General features: G+C 63.9%; 1 protein-coding gene across 2 annotated transcripts in view; it reads right to left on the bottom strand.

The window, feature by feature from the left end:
* PFKL (phosphofructokinase, liver type) overlaps positions 1-18,487 on the bottom strand; it is a 30,060-nt gene extending 11,573 nt beyond the window's left edge. Inside the window, exons 1-9 of one of the 2 annotated variants that reach the window (XM_035283083.3) lie at positions 18,347-18,487; positions 11,664-11,737; positions 7,438-7,515; positions 4,657-4,846; positions 3,805-3,970; positions 3,285-3,329; positions 2,946-3,054; positions 752-847; positions 566-658 (exon numbers count right to left, since the gene is read on the bottom strand). In XM_035283083.3, coding sequence (XP_035138974.1) covers positions 566-658; positions 752-847; positions 2,946-3,054; positions 3,285-3,329; positions 3,805-3,970; positions 4,657-4,846; positions 7,438-7,515; positions 11,664-11,737; positions 18,347-18,431 — 936 coding nt within the window. In that variant the 5' untranslated portion in view covers positions 18,432-18,487. The remainder of the gene's footprint in view (positions 1-565; positions 659-751; positions 848-2,945; positions 3,055-3,284; positions 3,330-3,804; positions 3,971-4,656; positions 4,847-7,437; positions 7,516-11,663; positions 11,738-18,346) is intronic. The other variant, XM_035283085.3, reaches the window with a different exon arrangement.
* Positions 18,488-19,222: the final 735 nt, after the last annotated feature.

Below are 19,222 nucleotides of genomic sequence, written 5' to 3'. Positions count from 1 at the left end.
ACATACCTGCACACAGACACGAACACACACAGCCACACTGACACCCACGAGGACCAGACACACCCTCAAGGATCACACACCCCACGCACATGCCCACACAGACATGGACACTCACCTACACTCACATACCCATGAGGACCACAGACCCACACTGACACACACCCAGGCTGATGGACACCCACGAGGACCACATGCCCCCCACGCATACCCACACACACAGATGTGGATACTCACACACCCACACTGTCACATCGAGGACCACACAGACACACCCACACTGACACCCACCAATGACACACACAAACACACAGACACACCCACAAGAACCACACACCCCACACACATACCCCCACACACAGACATGGACAGTCACCCACAGTGACACACATACCCACGAGGACCACACAACCCCCACACACACCCACATGCACACAGACATGGGCACACACCCACAGCCACATGGACATACAGTGCACATGCCACACTCACAGGCACGCTGCCCACACCCACACGCACACACCCTGCTCACGCACGTGTCCAGCAGGGCAGGGTGACGGCCACTTACCAGGACTCGGTCGAAGGCAGAGGGTGTCCCTCCCCGCTGCACATGGCCCAGCACGGTCACTCGGGTGTCAAAGCCCAGCCTCTGAACCACCAGCTGCAGGAGGGAGGAAGGACCAGCCTGAGCACAGCCCACCTGGCCTAGACGTGCAGGGTGTCTGCCCCGTGGCCGCCCCAGGCCCACACGCACGTCCTTCACGTAGCTGGACAAGATGGGCTTCCCGTTGCGGTCGATGGCGCCCTCGGCGATGATGATGATGTTCAGTCGGGACCCTCGGCTTCGAGTCTGGGTCAAAGGCAGGACAGGGCTCAGCCACCAGGTGGGGACACCTGACCCGGACACAGTCTCCAGGCCCCGAGAGCCAGGGCATGACCCCCACCCAGCAGGAGGAAAGCAGGGCAGAGATGAGGCTGCGACCACTGGACCCCCGCCCTCCTGCAGTTGGTGACCAGAGACCTCTGCCTGAAATCCTGGGAAGGGCAGCAGGAAGAAAGGGGCTTCGGGGCTGGGCCCAGCACACACACAGCTGGGGTGGGGCCCTTGCATCTGGCAAAGGCTTCCAGGTGGGAAGATACTCCCGGCTGCAGCTCCATGGGGCGCAGGGCAGAGGGCAGAGGGCAGAGGGCAGAGGGCAGAGGGCAGAGGGCCTGCCCAGGCTAGCCTGTGCTACTCGGAGCTCCATGAACCTCCATCTGCTCATCCTTACAAGCGGGGGCCTCTCATCGCTGCCTCCAGCCAGGGCTCCCTGGACACCCTGTCCTGAAGCCACCGTGTGTCCACGCTGGTACACGTGGCAGGCCCCTGCCTCAGCACCTCACACCCCAGCCGTGGCCCAACTCTCCGGAACTGAAGGGCTTTCCAGCCATCCACTTCTTCAATGACCCAACAAATGTCTGTGGGACTCACTCTGAGCCACAAGCCCCATGTTTGCCCCACCACGGGCCACAGAGCCTCCTACAGGGACAGAGTTGGAGGAGCTCAGGCACAGCCTGGGTGTGGTGGGAGTGGAGGGCTGCCTGGAGGCGGCGGCGCCAGTGCAGGTGAGGTCAGACACCCAGAAGCTGTGCTGCAGGTGCTGCAGAGGAGCTGTGCCACCCTCCCTGCCCCAGTACACCCTGGGCAGTGGGCAAGGCACAAACCCACGTTACGGAGTAAACTGAGTCTCTCGGCCAGGGCCTGAGCCAGTCACAGAGCAGGAAGGATCAAGGCGGGCCAACCTCTCATCCAGGCCACTTTCAGGAGGGCCCAACCTGAGTCACAGACATAAGCCAAGGCCAAGGTCCCACTGCAGCCGGTGGGGCGGGGGGGGCACCCCAAGAGGAAGGTCCCACCCTAGGAGACGAGGCCCCTCACAGGACCTGCCCTCAGGCAGCCTCCCCTGCAGGGCTCCAACTCCACCCAGCCTCTGAGTTCCACTGATGAAGGTTCCAGAAGCCAGGTCATGACCCCTGGCCTCACTCACTGCCCCCCGCCAGGGAGAGGTAGAACTAGAATCCACACAGATGGGAGTGACGCTGCCACCTTCACATGGGGACAGGCACACCCTGTCAGCCCAGACCCACCCTCTGCCCCAGGACTGCTGCCGGTGGTCCCGCTTCAGCCTCAGAGCACAGAGGACAGAGCCACAGGCCCCTGGGCTTGCCCTGCGTGGCAGGGTGTGGGCCAGGACAGCCTGCGTGGTCCACGCCTCTTCTCCACCATTGACCGCAGCCCACAGAGGGGCCGGCCTGCCTAGTTGAGGGGCCCCTATTTGAGGGGTCTCAGGGTCCAGAGGGCAGAGTGTCAACCCTACCCCAAGGGAACCAGAGGGTAGCACTCCAGGCAACCCCACTCCAGGCACACCCCTCCCTGCCAAGCATCCCCCACCTTTCCCAGAGCAGGTCTCGGCCTCCCAGCAGCCTCCCCACCCTCTCCTGCCTCCAGGACCTCCTGTCCATTCAGTGGCTACAGGCACTTTTGGGCACATATCCCCAGCTTAGAACCCACCCCCAGGCCCTGACTACTTAGAACCTACTCCCCACCTGCCCAGCTCCTGGCCCCGCCACCCCAGGGCCCCGCCATCTGGACCTCACTGGGGCCACTCATCCTCACAACCAGCCACCTCCCACCGGCCCAGTGGTCCCCCGACAGGAAGCAGCCTCACCACACTCCCCACACTGAGCCTGGGACAGCGGCCTGAGTGACCCTCTCCGCCTCCTGCCCACTGGGGACAGGACCATAAGTGCCTCGAGGAGGTTAAGCCTGTAGCGCCGGACTACATGTCCCACTCTGAGGGGCACTTGCAGCTGCTGTTAAACCAATGAGTGATAAATCAGTTGGCCAAAGCTGGTCCCCAAACCCCAGGGCCCCAGACACCTGCGCCCCCGTCGACAACAGCACCCACCTCACCCAGCCTCTCGCACATGAAGTTCTCCCAGCCATCCTCAGGCGGGGACTCAGGGATGAAGAGCCAGTCGGCCCCCGAGGCCAGTGCAGACACCAGCGCCAGGTACCTGGAGGGGTGGGCACCTGCCGGCTCAGGACCCTGCAGGGAGTCGCTGGGGGGAGCGTCCCCACCCCCCCGCAGGCCCGACTCTGGGCCGAAGCTTCTCGATCTCTCCCGGCCCCCACCTGGCTCTCTCACACCCGTGGTATTAACTGAACCCTAGAAAATGCCACACCCATCACTGCGGTCCCCAGCAGCACCCAGCCCACCCCAGCGGGCCGGGAAGCCCCTCCTCACCCACAGTGCCGGCCCATCACCTCCAGCACAAAGGTCCTCTGGTGGCTGCGGAGATAGACAGGAGTAGGCATCAGTGTCAGCCACACAGCCCTGCCAGCCCTGTGGGGTGCCCAAGGGGCTCAGCAGCTGGAGAAGCAGACAGAGGACAGCTGCTTCTCACAACAGGGCTGCTCAGGCTCACAGCTAAGACACCTTGGGCTCCTTCTAGCCATTGGGCTGGTTTAGACTGATCTGCTCCAAGGCTGAGGGTCGTTCGCCCAGCCCAGCCCAGGACTTCCTTCCATCACACCCCAGGGCAAGCAGCTGCCCCAGAGAGGGGGCTACACAAAGGCCCCTGGCAGCCTGGCAGAGTGGGCGTAGACCCCACTGTGCATCCCCCCAGCTGGGGGCTGAGGCGAATGGCCTGGATGCTGGGGCCACCAGAGTCCACTGCCCTTCCAATGGCCATCACCCGAGGCCGCCTCAGCACCGAGCGGGAGGATGGGACCCTCAGCCGCCCGCTGGCACCAGCCTCGCTCACCTCTGGGCGGTGGTGGTGATGGCGTCGATGACCTCCATGATGCGGTGCAGGGCCGAGTCGGTGCCGATGGTCATGTCGGTGCCGCAGAAGTCATTGTCGATGGAGCCTACCAGGCCGGCGATGTTCAGGTGCGAGTAGGTGCGGGCCGTGGACTCGGAGATCTTACCTGGGCCAGGAGCAATGGGAGGGTCTGGCTGAGGCTCCAGGGGCCCCACCGCAGGGCCAGAGACCCCTCTCCCGCCGCCCTTCCCCATCCCAGGCATGCAGCCTGGCAGGGCCCGGAGTCCCAGGCTCAGCCTCCTCCCACCTGAACCGTGCAGCAGCATGGCTGGACCTGCTGGGGCTGAGTGCAGACAGGGACCTGTGGGGTGCCCTGCAGAGGCCACAGCCTCACCTCAGGGTCCCCCACAACAGAGACATGAAACAGACAAGGCTCCAAGAGGCCACTTTCCAAGCAGCAGCCTCAGGACTCAGTGTCCCCTGTTACCAGAACTTTATTCTGCGAGCTTTACCGCGCCTGTCCAGAATCTCTCTGGGATCAATCACAGAGACCTGTCCGCGCCACGCAGGGTGAGCCATGAAAGCTGAGCCACACAGGGTGAGCCACGCCGGCCTCCACCAGGCCAGGCACTGCCCGGGTCCCTCCCTCAGGCTTATACACTGACCTCCTCTCCGGGAGAAGTGCGGGCTTGGGCTGGCATGCACCACACCTCCCCAGCCAGTGGCCACACAGCCCCTCATCTGCCTCAGGGCACCCAGGGCTCCCTCCTCCCTCTGTCCTGCCCATTCCCACACCTGCCAGCAGTGGCAAAACAACCCCGGGGCCTGCAGCGCGCCCGGGCGCAGACCCACCTTCCGCCACCAGCTCCTCCAGCAGGCTACCCCACTCGCTGCGGAAGATGTTGGCACCTGTGAGGCTGCCGTCCCCGCCAATGACGCACAGGTTGGTGATGCCACGCTGGACCAGGTTGTAGGCCGCTGCCCGGCGGCCCTCCCGGGTGGTAAAGGCCTTGCATCGGGCGCTGCCAATGACAGTGCCACCCTGCAAGGAAGAGGCCGGAAACCTCAGGAGGGACGGCCGGCAGCAGGCAGGTCTGTGGATCGGCAGAGGGACCCCAGGACTGGGCAGCAAGGGGATGGGCAGGCCTGAGAGGGAGACGGAGAAGCCCGGGGATCTCCAGAAACCTGACGGGGCCCCACCTCCCTGTGCCTCACTCCTTGGATGGAAAGAGGAGGACGACATCTGGTTCTGGGCTCTGGAAGCCCACGGTAATGGAGTGGAAGGCGTGGAGACAGAGAGCACAGTACACACATCCACGCACTCTCCACGCGCAGGCCCCCACACACGTGCACACACACTCCACACACAGGCCCCCACACACGTGCACACACACTCCACACGCAGACCCCCACACACGTGCACGCATGCTCCACACGCAGGCCCCCACACACGTGCACGCACGCTCCACACGCAGGCCCCCACACACGTGCACACACGCTCCACACGCAGGCCCCCACACACGTGCTCGCACTCTGAACGCGCAGGCCCCCACACACGTGCACGCACGCTCCACGCGCAGGCCCCCACACACGTGCACGCACGCTCCACACGCAGGCCCACACACACGTGCACGCACGCTGAACGCGCAGGCCCCCACACACGTGCACACACTCTCCACACGCAGGCCCCCACACACGTGCACACACTCTCCACACGCAGGCCCCCACACACGTGCACACACTCTCCACACGCAGGCCCCCACGCACGTGCTCGCACTCTGAACGCGCAGGCCCCCACACACGTGCACGCACGCTCCACGCACAGGCCCCCACACACGTGCATGCACGCTGCACACGCAGGCCCCCACACACGTGCATGCACACTGCACAGGCAGGCCCCCACACACGTGCACACACGCTCCACACGCAGGCCCCCACACACGTGCACGCACGCTCCACGTGCAGGCCCCCACATACGTGCTCGCACGCTGAATGCGCAGGCCCCCACACACGTGCACACACTCTCCACACGCAGGCCCCCACACACGTGCACGCACGCTCCACACGCAGGCCCCCACACACGTGCACGCACGCTGAACGCGCAGGCCCCCACACACGTGCACGCACTCTCCACACGCAGGCCCCCACACACGTGCACGCACGCTGAACGCGCAGGCCCCCACACACGTGCACGCACGCTCCACACGCAGGCCCCCACACACGTGCACACACGCTCCACACGCAGGCCCCCACACACGTGCACGCACGCTGAACGCGCAGGCCCCCACACACGTGCACGCACTCTCCACACGCAGGCCCCCACACACGTGCACGCACGCTGAACGCACAGGCCCCCACACACGTGCACACACTCTCCACGCGCAGGCCCCCACACACGTGCACACACGCTCCACACGCAGGCCCCCACACACGTGCACGCACGCTCCACGTGCAGGCCCCCACACACGTGCTCGCACGCTGAATGCGCAGGCCCCCACACACGTGCATGCACGCTGCACACGCAGGCCCCCACACACGTGCATGCACACTGCACAGGCAGGCCCCCACACACGTGCACACACGCTCCACACACAGGCCCCCACACACGTGCACGCACGCTCCACGTGCAGGCCCCCACACACGTGCTCGCACGCTGAATGCGCAGGCCCCCACACACGTGCATGCACGCTGCACACGCAGGCCCCCACACACGTGCACGCACGCTGAATGCGCAGGCCCCCACACACGTGCATGCACACTGCACAGGCAGGCCCGGCACCAACTCAGGGAACTGGCTGGGGCCCCCAGGGCATGAGCCTCAGCAGCTCCAGGTGCGCTCACTCGGCCCTCACTGCCAGCCTCTGCTGGGGCATCCCCAGAACCCAGCAAAGCCACATCTCCAGGCCTTCCTGGCCCCTGGCAGCCCCCTGACCCTATGACCCAACCACTCCATGGTAGCGGATGACACAGCTGGCCTGAACCTGAGACCCTGTGGGATGGGGTATGTGTGTGTGTGACTCCAAGTACATGTATCTGTAACGTTTCTGTATGTGCACCTGTGTGTACATCTGTGCCTACATGTGTATCTCTGTATTTGTCTGCATGTGTTGATCCCTGGGTGTCCTTCTCTGTATACGTGTGTGTGCACGCTGCTGTGTAAGTCTGTCTTTACATGTCTGTGTGTATGTCTGTGTGTGCGTGTCTGTGTCTGGGGGTATGTGTGTCTGTGTGTATGCGTGAGTCTGTCCCTGTGTCTGTGTGTGTGCGTCTGTCTCTGGGTTTGTCTGTATGTGCACGTCTATGGGTGTGTGTCTGTGTGTGTTTATGTGTTCACATGTCTGTCTCTGTGTCCGTGTGTGCATGTGTCTCTCTCTGTGTGTCTGGGGTGTGTGTGTCTGTGTGTGTGCACATGTCTGTGTGTGTGCCTGTCTGTCTGTTATCTGTGCGTGTGTGTGTGCATGTCTGTGTGCACGTCTGTGTGTGTGCATGTCTGTGTGCGTCTGTGTGTGTGTGCATGTCTATCTGTGTGCATGTTTGTGTGTGCGTCTGTGTGTGCACACCTCTGTCTGTGTGTCTGTATCTATCTGTCTGTGAGTCCGTGTGCACGCATGCATCCAAGCTCCCCGGCCTCACCAGCTGGATGATGTTGGAGACGCTCAGCCAGTTGGCCTGCTTGATGTTCTCACCTCCCTCCACGAGGCCCTCGTATCCCTGAAATCAGAGCAGGGCAGGCATGAGACAGGCAGCCCTCTGGCAGCCGGCAGCAGGACTGTCACCCCATCAGCAAAAAGCAGGCCAGGGTGGGGGTTGCCGACTGAGGCCCCACCGCTCCCAGGGCCTGGGTTAATGGGGACCGGGTACCCCACGTGGGGCTCCAGACACCCTCTGCACAGCCGGCGAGTCTGTGTCCGGGGTGTGACTCCTGAGCGCTTTGGTGCAGGGGCCTGGCTGAGCTCCCTCACCCCCCAGATCCACACAGGCAAGACCAGAGCCCCAAAGCCCCCAGCAGAGCCCACCCTCCGGCTCCTGGTAGTGCAGCCTAGGTCTGCCTGCTCTGAGTGTCACAGAAATGGCGTCTCAGAGACCTCTGTGTCTGGCTCCTTCTGTCCCCCTGGAGTCCTCCTGCACGTGCAACCGGCGAGGTGCAGGGCGCGGGCTCCTGCTGTATGGCGACCGCATGAACAGCACAGGCTCCCGTGTGCGCACCAGAGTGGGCAGCTGAGAACACACACCTCCCTGCAGCGGTGTGCCCGTTTCAGCCACGCCCCCACCTGAGGGGGGTCTTGGGTCCAGTGGACCCAGTGGCCACCATCCGTAGGGCCGGCCACACCCCAGGCAGGGCTCCAGGCTCTGCATCCTACCACGCTGGCCACACGGGGCCTTCCACCCGTGGCTGTGGACCCTCCTCTTGTGCGGTTCTGCTCGGGATTTCCCCGATGGCGCCTGCACATCCTCCATGCCACGTGCCCGTTTCCTGCCGCACGGCTGGCCGTCTCATTGTTTAAGGAGAGGGGCTCTCATGACTGTTTCACTAAGGGTGCAGAGAGGAGAAGGGGGGCCTCCTCCGTGCAGCCCCCAGCCCCTCATGACAGCAGCAGCTTCTCGGCCGCAAGATGAAGCCCTGGAGGCGACACTCTCAGCCCGGGGTGATGCCAGCTCCACTCTGTGCCTCTGCTCCTCCCTTGGCCTCCTCTCCAACCAGGTGTCAGGGCTCTGGGGGCCAGGAGGAAGTGCCTCAACCGGGCAGCGGGTCAAGGGACAGTGCATGCCGAGGGGCACGAGAATGGCTCCACCCTGGCCATGGCAGGCTCACAGCCTGACAGCCTCCCTCCCTCACCAGCTGGGCTGGGGGGACAGGTGCCCCCGCCGCATCTCAGGGGTGATCTGAGAGACCACAGAGCTACTTCCTCTGGCTCAGGCCAGGCCAGCCTGGCCCCCTCTGGTCGTACCAGACCCCAGCCAGGCACAAGGAAAACTGGGAAATGATTCCAAACCCACAGCTCCATCTGAGCAGGAGGCACCACACATAGCTGCCTGCAAAACTCAGGACCCAACATGCAGCCCAGGCGCCAGCCAGGCTCCTGCCCCACTGGGTGAAGAGGGCAGGCATGGCCAGCCCAGCAGTCCCCACAGACCCCACAAGGCCAGGGGCCTGTTCTGCTGGAATCCCTCACAGACACAACCTCCTCCTACTCTTGGAACCTTCTGGAAGCTCTAGGTTTGCCCCCCTCCACTCACTTTGCCTCTGTATCTGTCCTCCCAGGCCCAGCTCACCTTCCCCCTCCTTCCCCTCTCATCCCATCCCCTCCTCTCACTGCTGCAGGCCCAGCTCCAGGCCCAGGACACTTCCCGCTCTGGGCTCTGCCTGGGAGGCTAAGAGCAGCCTGTCCCAAGCCCTCCTTTGTGTCAGAATTGAGAAGGGTTTTCACCTGCAAGGCCACCCTCTTTCTGCCCTGACAGCCCCAAGAGGAAGGGATCGATCTCCCTGTTGAAGGAAACCAGTGCTGGGGCTCAAATGAGACCCAAAATGCAGAGTCTGATGTGAACTGACGCAGCGCAGGTGTCCCCAACCTCCCCCTCCCGCCTCTCCACTCGACCCTCCACCTCCTCCAAGCTCAGGATGCAGCTGCTCCCTGAAGCCCCCACATCTGCCTAAAGCCCACAGCTGCCGGGGAAAGCATGGTGGCAGTCAGTCCCTTCCCTTCGTTTCCAGCACTGAGGTCATCACAGGAAGAAAGACTCATGTCTGTCAACACACCTGGGCAGGTGGTCACCAGGGCCAACAGATGCCGTCCGAGCCCACTGAATCCCCGAAAAATCATTGACGGCCAGGCACAGTGGCTCACGCCTCTAATCTCAGCAGTTGGGAGGCAGAGGCAAGTCAATAAGGAGAGGCCAGGAGTTCAAGACCCGCCCAGCCGACATGGTGAAACCCCATCTCTACCAAAAATACAAAAATCAGCCGGGCATGGTAGCGGGTGCCTATAATCCCAGCTACTCAGGAGGCTGAGGCAGGCGAATTGCTTAAACCCGGGAGGCGGAGGTGGTAATGAACTGAGATCTTGCCACTATGCTCTCCAGCCTGAGCAGCAGAGTGAGACTCTGTCTCAAAAAAAAGAAAAACACTTACTATCCCTAGAATCCTCCAGGCTGCCCATGCCCCCTTCCCCTGGGAGGAGGCAGGTCAGCCCCACCTCCCCATGCCTGTCCACAGTGAGTACCAGCACCCTCTCCCTAGTAATCCACCTTTCCCAAGTAGATTTTTCCAAGAACCTTCACAGGACGGAGGGGAAGTCTTCCCGTGGCTCCTACAGCGAATGTCTCACCTCCAAAGATGCCTCTTTGATGTGGACATTTCTGAGCTAAGCCCACTAGGCAGCAGGAGCAGAGAGGCGCTCAGCCTTGCTTCCCCTCGAGAGAAAAGCAGGACAGAGCATCCCCAGACTAAGGCTCCTCCTGCTCCTGCCTGGACAGGACGTAAATGCCCTCACAACTCTTCCCACCCAGAGACAGCCCCGAGGACCTGCGCCCACCCCACTTCCTTCCTTCCTCCCTAAACTCACCCTCCCCTACCTCCCCACCTCCCAGAGCCCCACACTGTGCCCTGTGCCCCGCAGCTTCTCCAGCGCACTGGTCTCTGCTGGGGCTCTGCAGAAGCCAGGACTCCAGGCACGGCTCAGCACCTCTTCCCTGATTTTCCAGGACACATCCTGCGCTGTGGACCTGTTTTCTGTCCTTTGCTGCAGGAGTCTGTCCCAACCACGAATGTATGGGGGTTCAGGAAAACCCGAATTTCTCCCCGTCGCCACTTAGAAGAAGAAACTGAAGGTCGAGCAAGTGGTGGGAGGGGCTTGTAGGGACACAGCCCGACGTGGGAGGGGCTTGTAGGGACACAGCCCGTCCTGCCTGGAGGCCTTGGTCCCCACACCCAGCTCCCCGACACCCAGCTCCCCCAAATCCAGCTCCCCGACACACAGCTCCCCGACACCCAGCTCCCCCACACCCAGCTGCCCCCAAACCCAGCTCTCCGACACCCAGCTGCCCCCACACCCAGCTGCCCCCACAGCCAGCTGCCCCCACACCCAGCTCTCCCCACACCCAGCTCCCTGGGGCTCTGAGACCTACTTCCTAATCCCATACTGTCAGGGCCCCAGCACTACTACCCTGCGTGGCCACAGGGAGCAGAGGGGCCTGCACAGACAGCTCAGCTCACTCATTCATTCACACAGCCCTGTAGAGGGAGGGCTGGGTGGTGGCTGCTCCCTGGGGCCAAGGTGAGGGAACTGAGACCCAGGGCGGTGAGCAGTGAGCAGGGGGGGTTCAACACCGGAGGCAGAGCTGAAGTTGCTACATTTTATGTAAACAGCTACATTTTTTGTAAAAAGTGGCAACGAAATAACAAGGCCACCAGAAAACCACAAGACCAGAAGGGACAGGCCAGAGAACCTCGGTGGCCCGTGTGTGAATGCCCCATGTGTGCAAGTGTGTGGTGAGTGGGATCTGCCCCTGGCACAGATCATGTCCGAACAACCCCCAGATGGAGGCCCCTGGTTGAACGCTGACCGGCCATCACTGCAGGCAGGGCCTGGGCTCTGTCTCCACCCGGCTCCTTCCCTGTCCCCAGGCTCAGCCCCTGCAGCCTCTGAGCCTCCAGCCCAGGGTGTCAGGTCTTCTCTTCTTTCCACTGGTGCCTCTGGCTGGTCCCCACACTCCCCCTCTCGCTCCCCAAGACCATGTACCCGTCAGCTTCCCCCAGCCAGGACCAGCCAGCCTCCCAGGGGGACCTACACAGAACACATCTCGGCCCACACCCCAGGAGGCCCCACTCCCTGCACACACACAGCCCACCTTGGCCTTACCTCGTAGATGAGGAAGACTTTGGCACCCACATAAATGCCCATGCGCGTCACAGCCCGGACAGCAGCATTCATGCCTGCAGAGGTCAGGGCAGACCTGTCAGTCCAACCTGAGATGCAAGGCCTGGACACTCTGCCCCCATCTCAGAGGGCATGGGGAGGCCTGGACACCCTCCCCATCTCAGAGGGCAGGGGGAGGCCTGGACACCCTCCCCATCTCAGAGGGCAGGGGGAGGCCTGGACACTCTGCCCCCATCTCAGAGGGCATGGGGAGGCCTGGACACCCTCCCCATCTCAGAGGGCAGGGGGAGGCCTGGACACCCTCCCCATCTCAGAGGGCAGGGGGAGGCCTGGACACTCTGCCCCCATCTCAGAGGGCAGGGGGAGGCCTGGACACCCTCCCCATCTCAGAGGGCAGGGGGAGGCCTGGACACCCTCCCCAGCTCAGAGGGCAGGGGGAGGCCTGGACACTCTGCCCCCATCTCAGAGGGCAGGGGGAGGCCTGGACACTCTGCCCCCATCTCAGAGGGCAGGGGGAGGCCTGGACACCCTCCCCATCTCAGAGGGCAGGGGGAGGCCTGGACACCCTCCCCATCTCAGAGGGCAGGGGGAGGCCTGGACACCCTCCCCAGCTCAGAGGGCAGGGGGAGGCCTGGACACCCTCCCCATCTCAGAGGGCAGGGGGAGGCCTGGACACTCTGCCCCCATCTCAGAGGGCAGGGGGAGGCCTGGACACTCTGCCCCCATCTCAGAGGGCAGGGGGAGGCCTGGACACCCTCCCCATCTCAGAGGGCAGGGGGAGGCCTGGACACCCTCCCCAGCTCAGAGGGCAGGGGGAGGCCTGGACACTCTGCCCCCATCTCAGAGGGCAGGGGGAGGCCTGGACACTCTGCCCCCATCTCAGAGGGCAGGGGGAGGCCTGGACACCCTCCCCATCTCAGAGGGCAGGGGGAGGCCTGGACACCCTCCCCATCTCAGAGGGCAGGGGGAGGCCTGGACACCCTCCCCAGCTCAGAGGGCAGGGGGAGGCCTGGACACCCTCCCCAGCTCAGAAGGCACCAGGCCAGGAAACTTCTTGCAGACAGCCCTGGGCCCCTGGGTGGAGCTTCGGGTGAACCCAGAAGGCTCCAGGCGTCAGCTTCCAAGCACCTGGAGTCCTGGCGCCCAGAGATAAACTGGGAGCATTCCACGTGGGGCGTGCCCACCAGGCGTGTGCGCACGTCCTGAACTCCACGCCCCACTGCCCCAACCTCTGCTACGGAGCCCACACCCTCACAGGCCACAGAGCCAGGCCTTTACCACAGACCAGTAAAAACGGGCAGGTGGAAAGGAGGGCAGCACCTCCCACACCAGCCCCTGCCCCACATGTTCAGACCACGGCGTTGGGGTGGAGGTGCCCAGGAAACACCCCTGGGCACTGAGGAAAGTGCTCACTGAACTGGGCACAGGCTCTTACCCCCGCCATGAGATGGGAGACTGAGAACAGAGCCCCTCCAGCCCCAGCCACCCAGGGAACAGCACTGCCCTGCCCCAGGGCCTCAAGCACCCTCACCCCCCCCAGCCGGGACAGGACACTGGTATCACCAGGCTCTGCAGTCACCTCCTCTTTCCTGTCCCCTCATCCTGGGCTCCTGGGACTACAGTGAAAGAAACACGTCCCAGCAGGGGGGCCCTGCAAAGCCGACACTGACGGGGAGGTGGCACACAGGAAACATTGGTGCTGACGTACCCCACACCTTCTTCCCGAGAGCCCCCATCTCAAAAGACAGCCATGATTTCATACAAAAGGGGCACCAGAGACCACCATCCTCAGAGAGGAAGCAAGAAGCCCAGGCCAGCAGCCCCACGCTGAGCAGGGCCGGGCTGGGTCACAGACGGCGCCCAGCTTGGGCTTCCTTCTGGGACCAGCCCTGCTCTTCCTGCCTCCCCCCAGGCACCTGCACCGTGACACCATCCCTAAGATGCAGGTCATCTGGCCCAAGCCTTGTGCCCCTCAAAAGCGCCTGCCTTCCCACGCCCTTGCACTCACAGAGGGCGAAGGTGCTGACTTGCTGAGGCCTCTGCCCGAGCCTCAGCAGCGCCCTTGAACCTGGAGAACCCCCCAGAGGACTCTCACCCTCCACCCTGGTTACACAAGCCTCCGGGCCACTTTCCAGCGTGGCGGGAGGGGGCAGATGTGAGGTAAGGTCTCAAGCCTGGAGAAGCCCCAGAGACTGGTGCACTGTGCAGGGTTCCCACGCAGCAGCCTGGGCATCTCCCACATCCACACTACAGGGACCCACCGAAGTCCCAGAGGGAGGGTGAGGGACCTTCCAGAGCCCAGCAGGTGACAGCAGAGCCAGACCCATCCTCAGGCTCAGCAGGCAGCCCTCCCCACAGCCAGGAGCCAGGGGATCCTGAGCCCCGACAGGCATCTAGGAGGAAGGGGCACAGACATCAGGACGGGCAGAGCACAGAACCTGCAGGCAGCCGGAGCTGCCCACACTGGCAGCTTCCCCACTTGAGCAAGCACCCCCGTCTCTAAAGGAACAATGCCTGCCTCACAACCACATACAGATGGCAGCGGGGCTGCTGCGGCTGAAACCGGGTGGGAGCCCAGCCAGCATCCCCCACACACCAGACAGCTGGGCATCCCAGGCACTCAACAGCCAGAAACACCCAGAACAGCTGAGCCCTGCTGCCTGAGGCTGGGCGTCCAAGGAGGTGCTTCGACTGCAGGCTCCCTGATCCCACCCTCTCGGGAGTTGGGGGCAGTGAAGATCGGCTCAGCCACAGCCTGCCGGAGCTTCCGTGGCTCCCTCGCCCTCCCTTCGGACCTGGTCCCAGCATGGGTCCAAGCCCAGCTTGGCAGGCAGCAGCTCTGGCAGGGCAAGGAGAGAGGGCAGGAGCAGCACGCCCAGTCCGCCATCCAACCCACAAGGCTCTCTGTCTCCCCAGCTCCGGGTGGAGTCCGGGTGCCTCCAGGCAGGTCAGCCCAGGGTCACAGCCACCTCAGCAGCCGGCCTGGTGGGCTTGTCAGATGGCCTGGGAACAGCAAAGGGGCCCCAGGGTCAGGGTAACACTGGCACTGTCCCCCTGGCTTCCAAATGTCTTCAGGCACTCTACAAAATAAAACATGCTGTGACGCCCAGAGACAATGAAGCTGCCAAAACCAGCTTTGCTGAGCCCTCAGAACAAAGTGCTTGTTATAGGAATCTCTGTATCTAGAGCAGGACGGGCTACCGCCTGAAGGGGCGGTTTCTGTAACCTCATTGGAAGCTGTCATCTTCAACAGGCCTCTTTAATGGCCCTTTAATCGGCTTTCCCTTCTCAAAATAAACCCCAGGCAGCAGTCTCCAGCACCCACAGTCAGAGGGCAGGCGGGACGGTGAGCCCACTGCTGCCTACCAGCTGGTGACGGACACCCCGCCCAGGAAAAAAGGCTGGAACGAAATCAATGTCTGAGTTTGGGGCGCTGGTTCCCACAGTGACCTTTCCTCACCATTAGCTCCCAGGCAAGAAAGCAGTGATCGTGAAATGGTTCCAGGCTCAAAAGTCACAAAGTTTAATGATCAGCTAAGGATGTAAGCATGAGCCTGAAGGCTCCAAACGCGAACAGAAGTCGGGGAGGCGTGGCAGGCCAGGGAGCTAAGTCCTCACCTGCAGTGACAGGAAACCAACATCCAAACGCACCAGCCAGGGAAACGCAGGGCGCCGTATTCTGCAGGGCCAGGGAGGGGGCGCTCAACAGACGGCCCAGAGATTTAAAAGTGCCAGGGCCAGGGCGAGATGAAGGTGGGCACAGGCAGGCTGGGCTGTTTTTTATTTCAAGTTCTTTTGTTTTTTTTTAAGACAGAATCTCGCTCTGTCACCCAGGCTGGAGTGCAGTGGCTCGATCTCAGCTCACTGCCACCTCTGCCTCCCAGGTTCAAGCGATTCTCCTGTCTCAGCCTCCCCAGTAACTGGGATTACAGGCACATGCCACTACACCTGGCTAATTTTTGTATTTTGAGTAGAGACAGGGGGTTTCATCATGTTGGCCAGGCTGGTCTCAAACTCCTGACCTCAGGTGATCCACCTGCCTCGGCCTCCCAAAGTGCTGGGATAATAGGCGTGAGCCACCGTGCCCGGCCTGTTTCAAGTCTTCTAGCTACCTTTACACAGGCTGCTGTGCAACAGACGTCCCTGAACAATGCCTCCCCTGCTCGACAGCACGGACCCCTGGCCAACAGGAAGGGCATGACCCAGAGCCACACAGGACAGGACTTCTGGGCTGGATGGAAGGAACTTGCGAGGTGGCCTGTCTTGTTCCCAACACCCCTCTTCACAGAAGGGGAAACCGAGGCCTGAGAAGTCCCAGGACTGGGCAACACCAGCAGTGGTGAGGCTGGCTGTTCCCACACATCTAACAAACGCAGGCTTCCCCATCGGGGCAGAAAGCGTCTCCCAGTCCCCGCTCTCCTGCTGCCCAGCTGACACAGAGGGCACAGAGAAGGCACACTAGGCCATGGGTTTCCCTCGCCCAGCGTCGGCCTTTCTTGGAAGGCAGTGGAGGCTCGAGAAGGAAAACGGAGCATCCACCGCGGGGAGCTGCACTGCAGCAGCAGTGGGGCCAGGGAGAGCCCCGCAGACTGCCTTTCAGAACTCATGAGGCAGAAGGGCTCTGGTCCTGCCCAGAATGCCAGCTGGCCCATCCTACTGGCCCCTGATAGTCCTCACCCAGAATGCCAGCTCCCGCATCCTACTGGCCCCCAATTATCCTCCCTACATCAGCCCCAGCCCTGAACTAGGAAAGTGTGTGGAGTCTTCCTCCCTCGCAGAAAACCACCTGTTCCCTGTCCACGCGTGGGAGGCCCCACACAGAGACACTGCAGCTGCCTCGAGGCTTGGTAAGAGAACATTTATAGAGGAAGGAACAGGCCCAGCTGAGATGGCATGATCGGCCAGCAGGTGCACTATGGACACCCTCCCAGCTGTAGCCAGGAAGCCAGGAAGCCCGCCCACCCTATGTCAGGCAGTGGGGCCAGGCTGGCCAGTGGGAACCCCCAGCTCAGGCGGAGATGGGAGGCCCACCCAGCCGGCTAGCCGGCCCACCCAGGGGGCCAGGAGGGGCCTGTCATCTCCAGACCCTCCACCAGCATCCAGAACCGCCTGTCTGTCACCCTGGGTGCCCCTCCCAACTGGCCCAAGACCCACCTGCCAAGCTGGCCTTTCAGCAATCTCCGGTGGGCCCCCCTCCTGTTTAGTCTGTTTAGGGGGGCTCTGAACCTTCCCAACCCTCTGCTGCTGGCATCCCCCTCTTTGTGGACAAAGAAGCAGGTCGAGGACCCTCTGTGTTTCCAGGATTCACAGGGTGGGCTTTGGGGCTTCACCAGCCTCACCAAGAAAGCACCTGCCTGGTGGGCCGGGGGGTCAACCCTGCTTCGGTGTCTGCCCTCCTGACCTGGACCCTTCTCATGGGATGGGGCTTCCTGAGTTCACCCTCCAAGGCCATGGGCCTCCTCTCCCAGCTGGGTCCAAGCCCACTAGGCCACGCTCCAGGACACTGCCTGTGGCCGGCAACAAGCAGCAGCTCCTGCGCTTGCCACAGCCCAGAGAAGGGCGGGCGGCCATCGCCACAGGCCCAGCTCAGCCAGGTCTGAAGGAGCCCCCTCCGAAGGCTGCAGTTCAGACAGCTGTGGGTCACTCCCACCTCCCTGGCTTGGTCCCCGTCAAGGCCTGCTTCCTCCTCCCTGTTCCTGGCTTCCAGATAGGGAAAGGAGAGTCAGGTACCTGAAGCTGGGTGGGGGTGTGTCTGCATTTTCTCAACCATTTTCTGAACCCTAACGGAGACACAACAAGCCCCGCAACACAGACTGGGGTTGCTGGCTGGGCCCCTCCCGAGCGCAGGACCTCCCTTCTGGACTCCTAAGTCCTCTCCCCTCTCCTCCTGAGGGTTAGGGTAGGTGGCGTCCTGAGCCACAGGTGCCACACTGGACATGTCAGGCCAGAGACACTGGAGGTCGACAGCAGGCAGGACCAGGCCTCCAGGAGGGAGACTGCGAGAACATACCACCCCCCAGGCCGCACCCCCACCCACGCCGGCCAAGTCCCAGTCCCCACGACCTGGGGCCTCCCCAGGACCCCTACAAAAAGGGGGACAGCGATTCTGCGCTCAAGGCCCAGGCAGCTCATCTCCCCACCGGCCTTCGCCAGCTAGACTCGCACTGAAGGCGCCGCGAGGGCCGGAGGAGGAGGCGCGGTCCCGGGGTGAGCCCGCCCCGCGCAGCCAGGGGAGGTCCCGGAAGCCCGCAGCCTGGCGCCGGCCCTCGGGAAGCACCGGGTCCCCAGGTCGCTTCAGGACCAGGAAGGGCCTGGTTCTGGGGCGGCCGGACTGGCGCCCACCGCCCAGCGTGGCCTCTAGGAATCCTCGGGGGTCCTGCCCCGCGGCCCGGAGTCGGACACACCCCCCGGGGCAGGGCGCGGGTGGCGCCAAGACCCAGGCGGAGGTGGAGAACGTGGCCGGCCGCACGTAGGCCTGAGAGCGCGCGGGCCGGAGCCGGGGACTGGACCCAGGGCGGGAGGCCGGAGCGGGAGGCCGGCGAAGGAGGGAGGCCGGGAGGGGAAGGAGGGAGACCCGGGTCCCAGGGCTCGGCGGGCGCTCCCGAGGGGCCGGGGCCGGGCGCCTGCCACCCGCTGCACCGCGACGCGCCGGGACCCCCGCCCACCTTGCGCGTCGCCGCCGCTGGTCAGGACGCCGATGGCCTTTCCCGCGCCCGACGCCCGCAGCTTCTCCAGGTCCACCGCGGCCATGGCGGCAGTCGAGACCCGGACTCAGCTCGCGCTCCCGCCGCCGGCGCCGCGTCTCCGTCCCCGCCCCGCCCCTCCCGCATTCGGCACCGCCTCCTTCCCCGCCCTTTCCCCGCCCCGCGCACGCCCTGCCCCGCCCCTCCCGCATTCGGCACCGCCTCCTTCCCCGCCCCGCGCACGCCTGCCCCGCCCTTTCCCCCGCCCCGCGCACGCCCCGCCCTTTCCCCGCCCCGCGCACGCCCCTCCCCGCCCCTCCCGCATTCGGCACCGCCTCCTTCCCCGCCCCGGCCCCGCCCCGCGCACGCCCGGCCTCGCCGCGGGGCCTCCTCGCAGGACCTGCCTGGACTGAGCGCGCGGGGATCCTGGGTCTGGGCCCGCCGGGGCGCCTTTCCGCTCTGCGCTCCTAAAGCTGGGCCCTGGAACGCGGGCCCCGGGCAGCGAGTCCTGGGCTGTCCCCCACCCCGCGGCCTCCAGGTGCGCCGGGGACCGGAGCGGGGCTGGCCCGAGGCGTCCCTTGGCCGGTGCTGAGGCCCCGGTGGCGGGTCTGGCCCAGCTTCTCTTCTCCGGAGGCTCTTCGCCGTTGGCCACAGCCACCGCCCTCCTGCCACCCAGGGGCCCTCGGGCTGCCTTCAGGCCGAGCCCAAACGGGGCGTTGACGGGAAGCAGCCCGCATTCCTCCCTCCCTCCCTCACTCACATTTGCTGGGCCCCTGGGAACGTCTCAGGCCCTGGGCCCTGGGGATGCAGAGCAGGTGGTCGGGAGAGCCGCCTCCCCGGTGGGCCACGCAGTCAGCC

This window comes from Callithrix jacchus, chromosome 21, assembly GCF_049354715.1.
Source record: "Callithrix jacchus isolate 240 chromosome 21, calJac240_pri, whole genome shotgun sequence".
Classification (NCBI taxonomy): domain Eukaryota; kingdom Metazoa; phylum Chordata; class Mammalia; order Primates; family Cebidae; genus Callithrix; species Callithrix jacchus.
The sequence above is the reverse complement of the archived record's forward strand: the minus strand, read 5'-3'. Positions and strand labels throughout refer to the sequence as shown.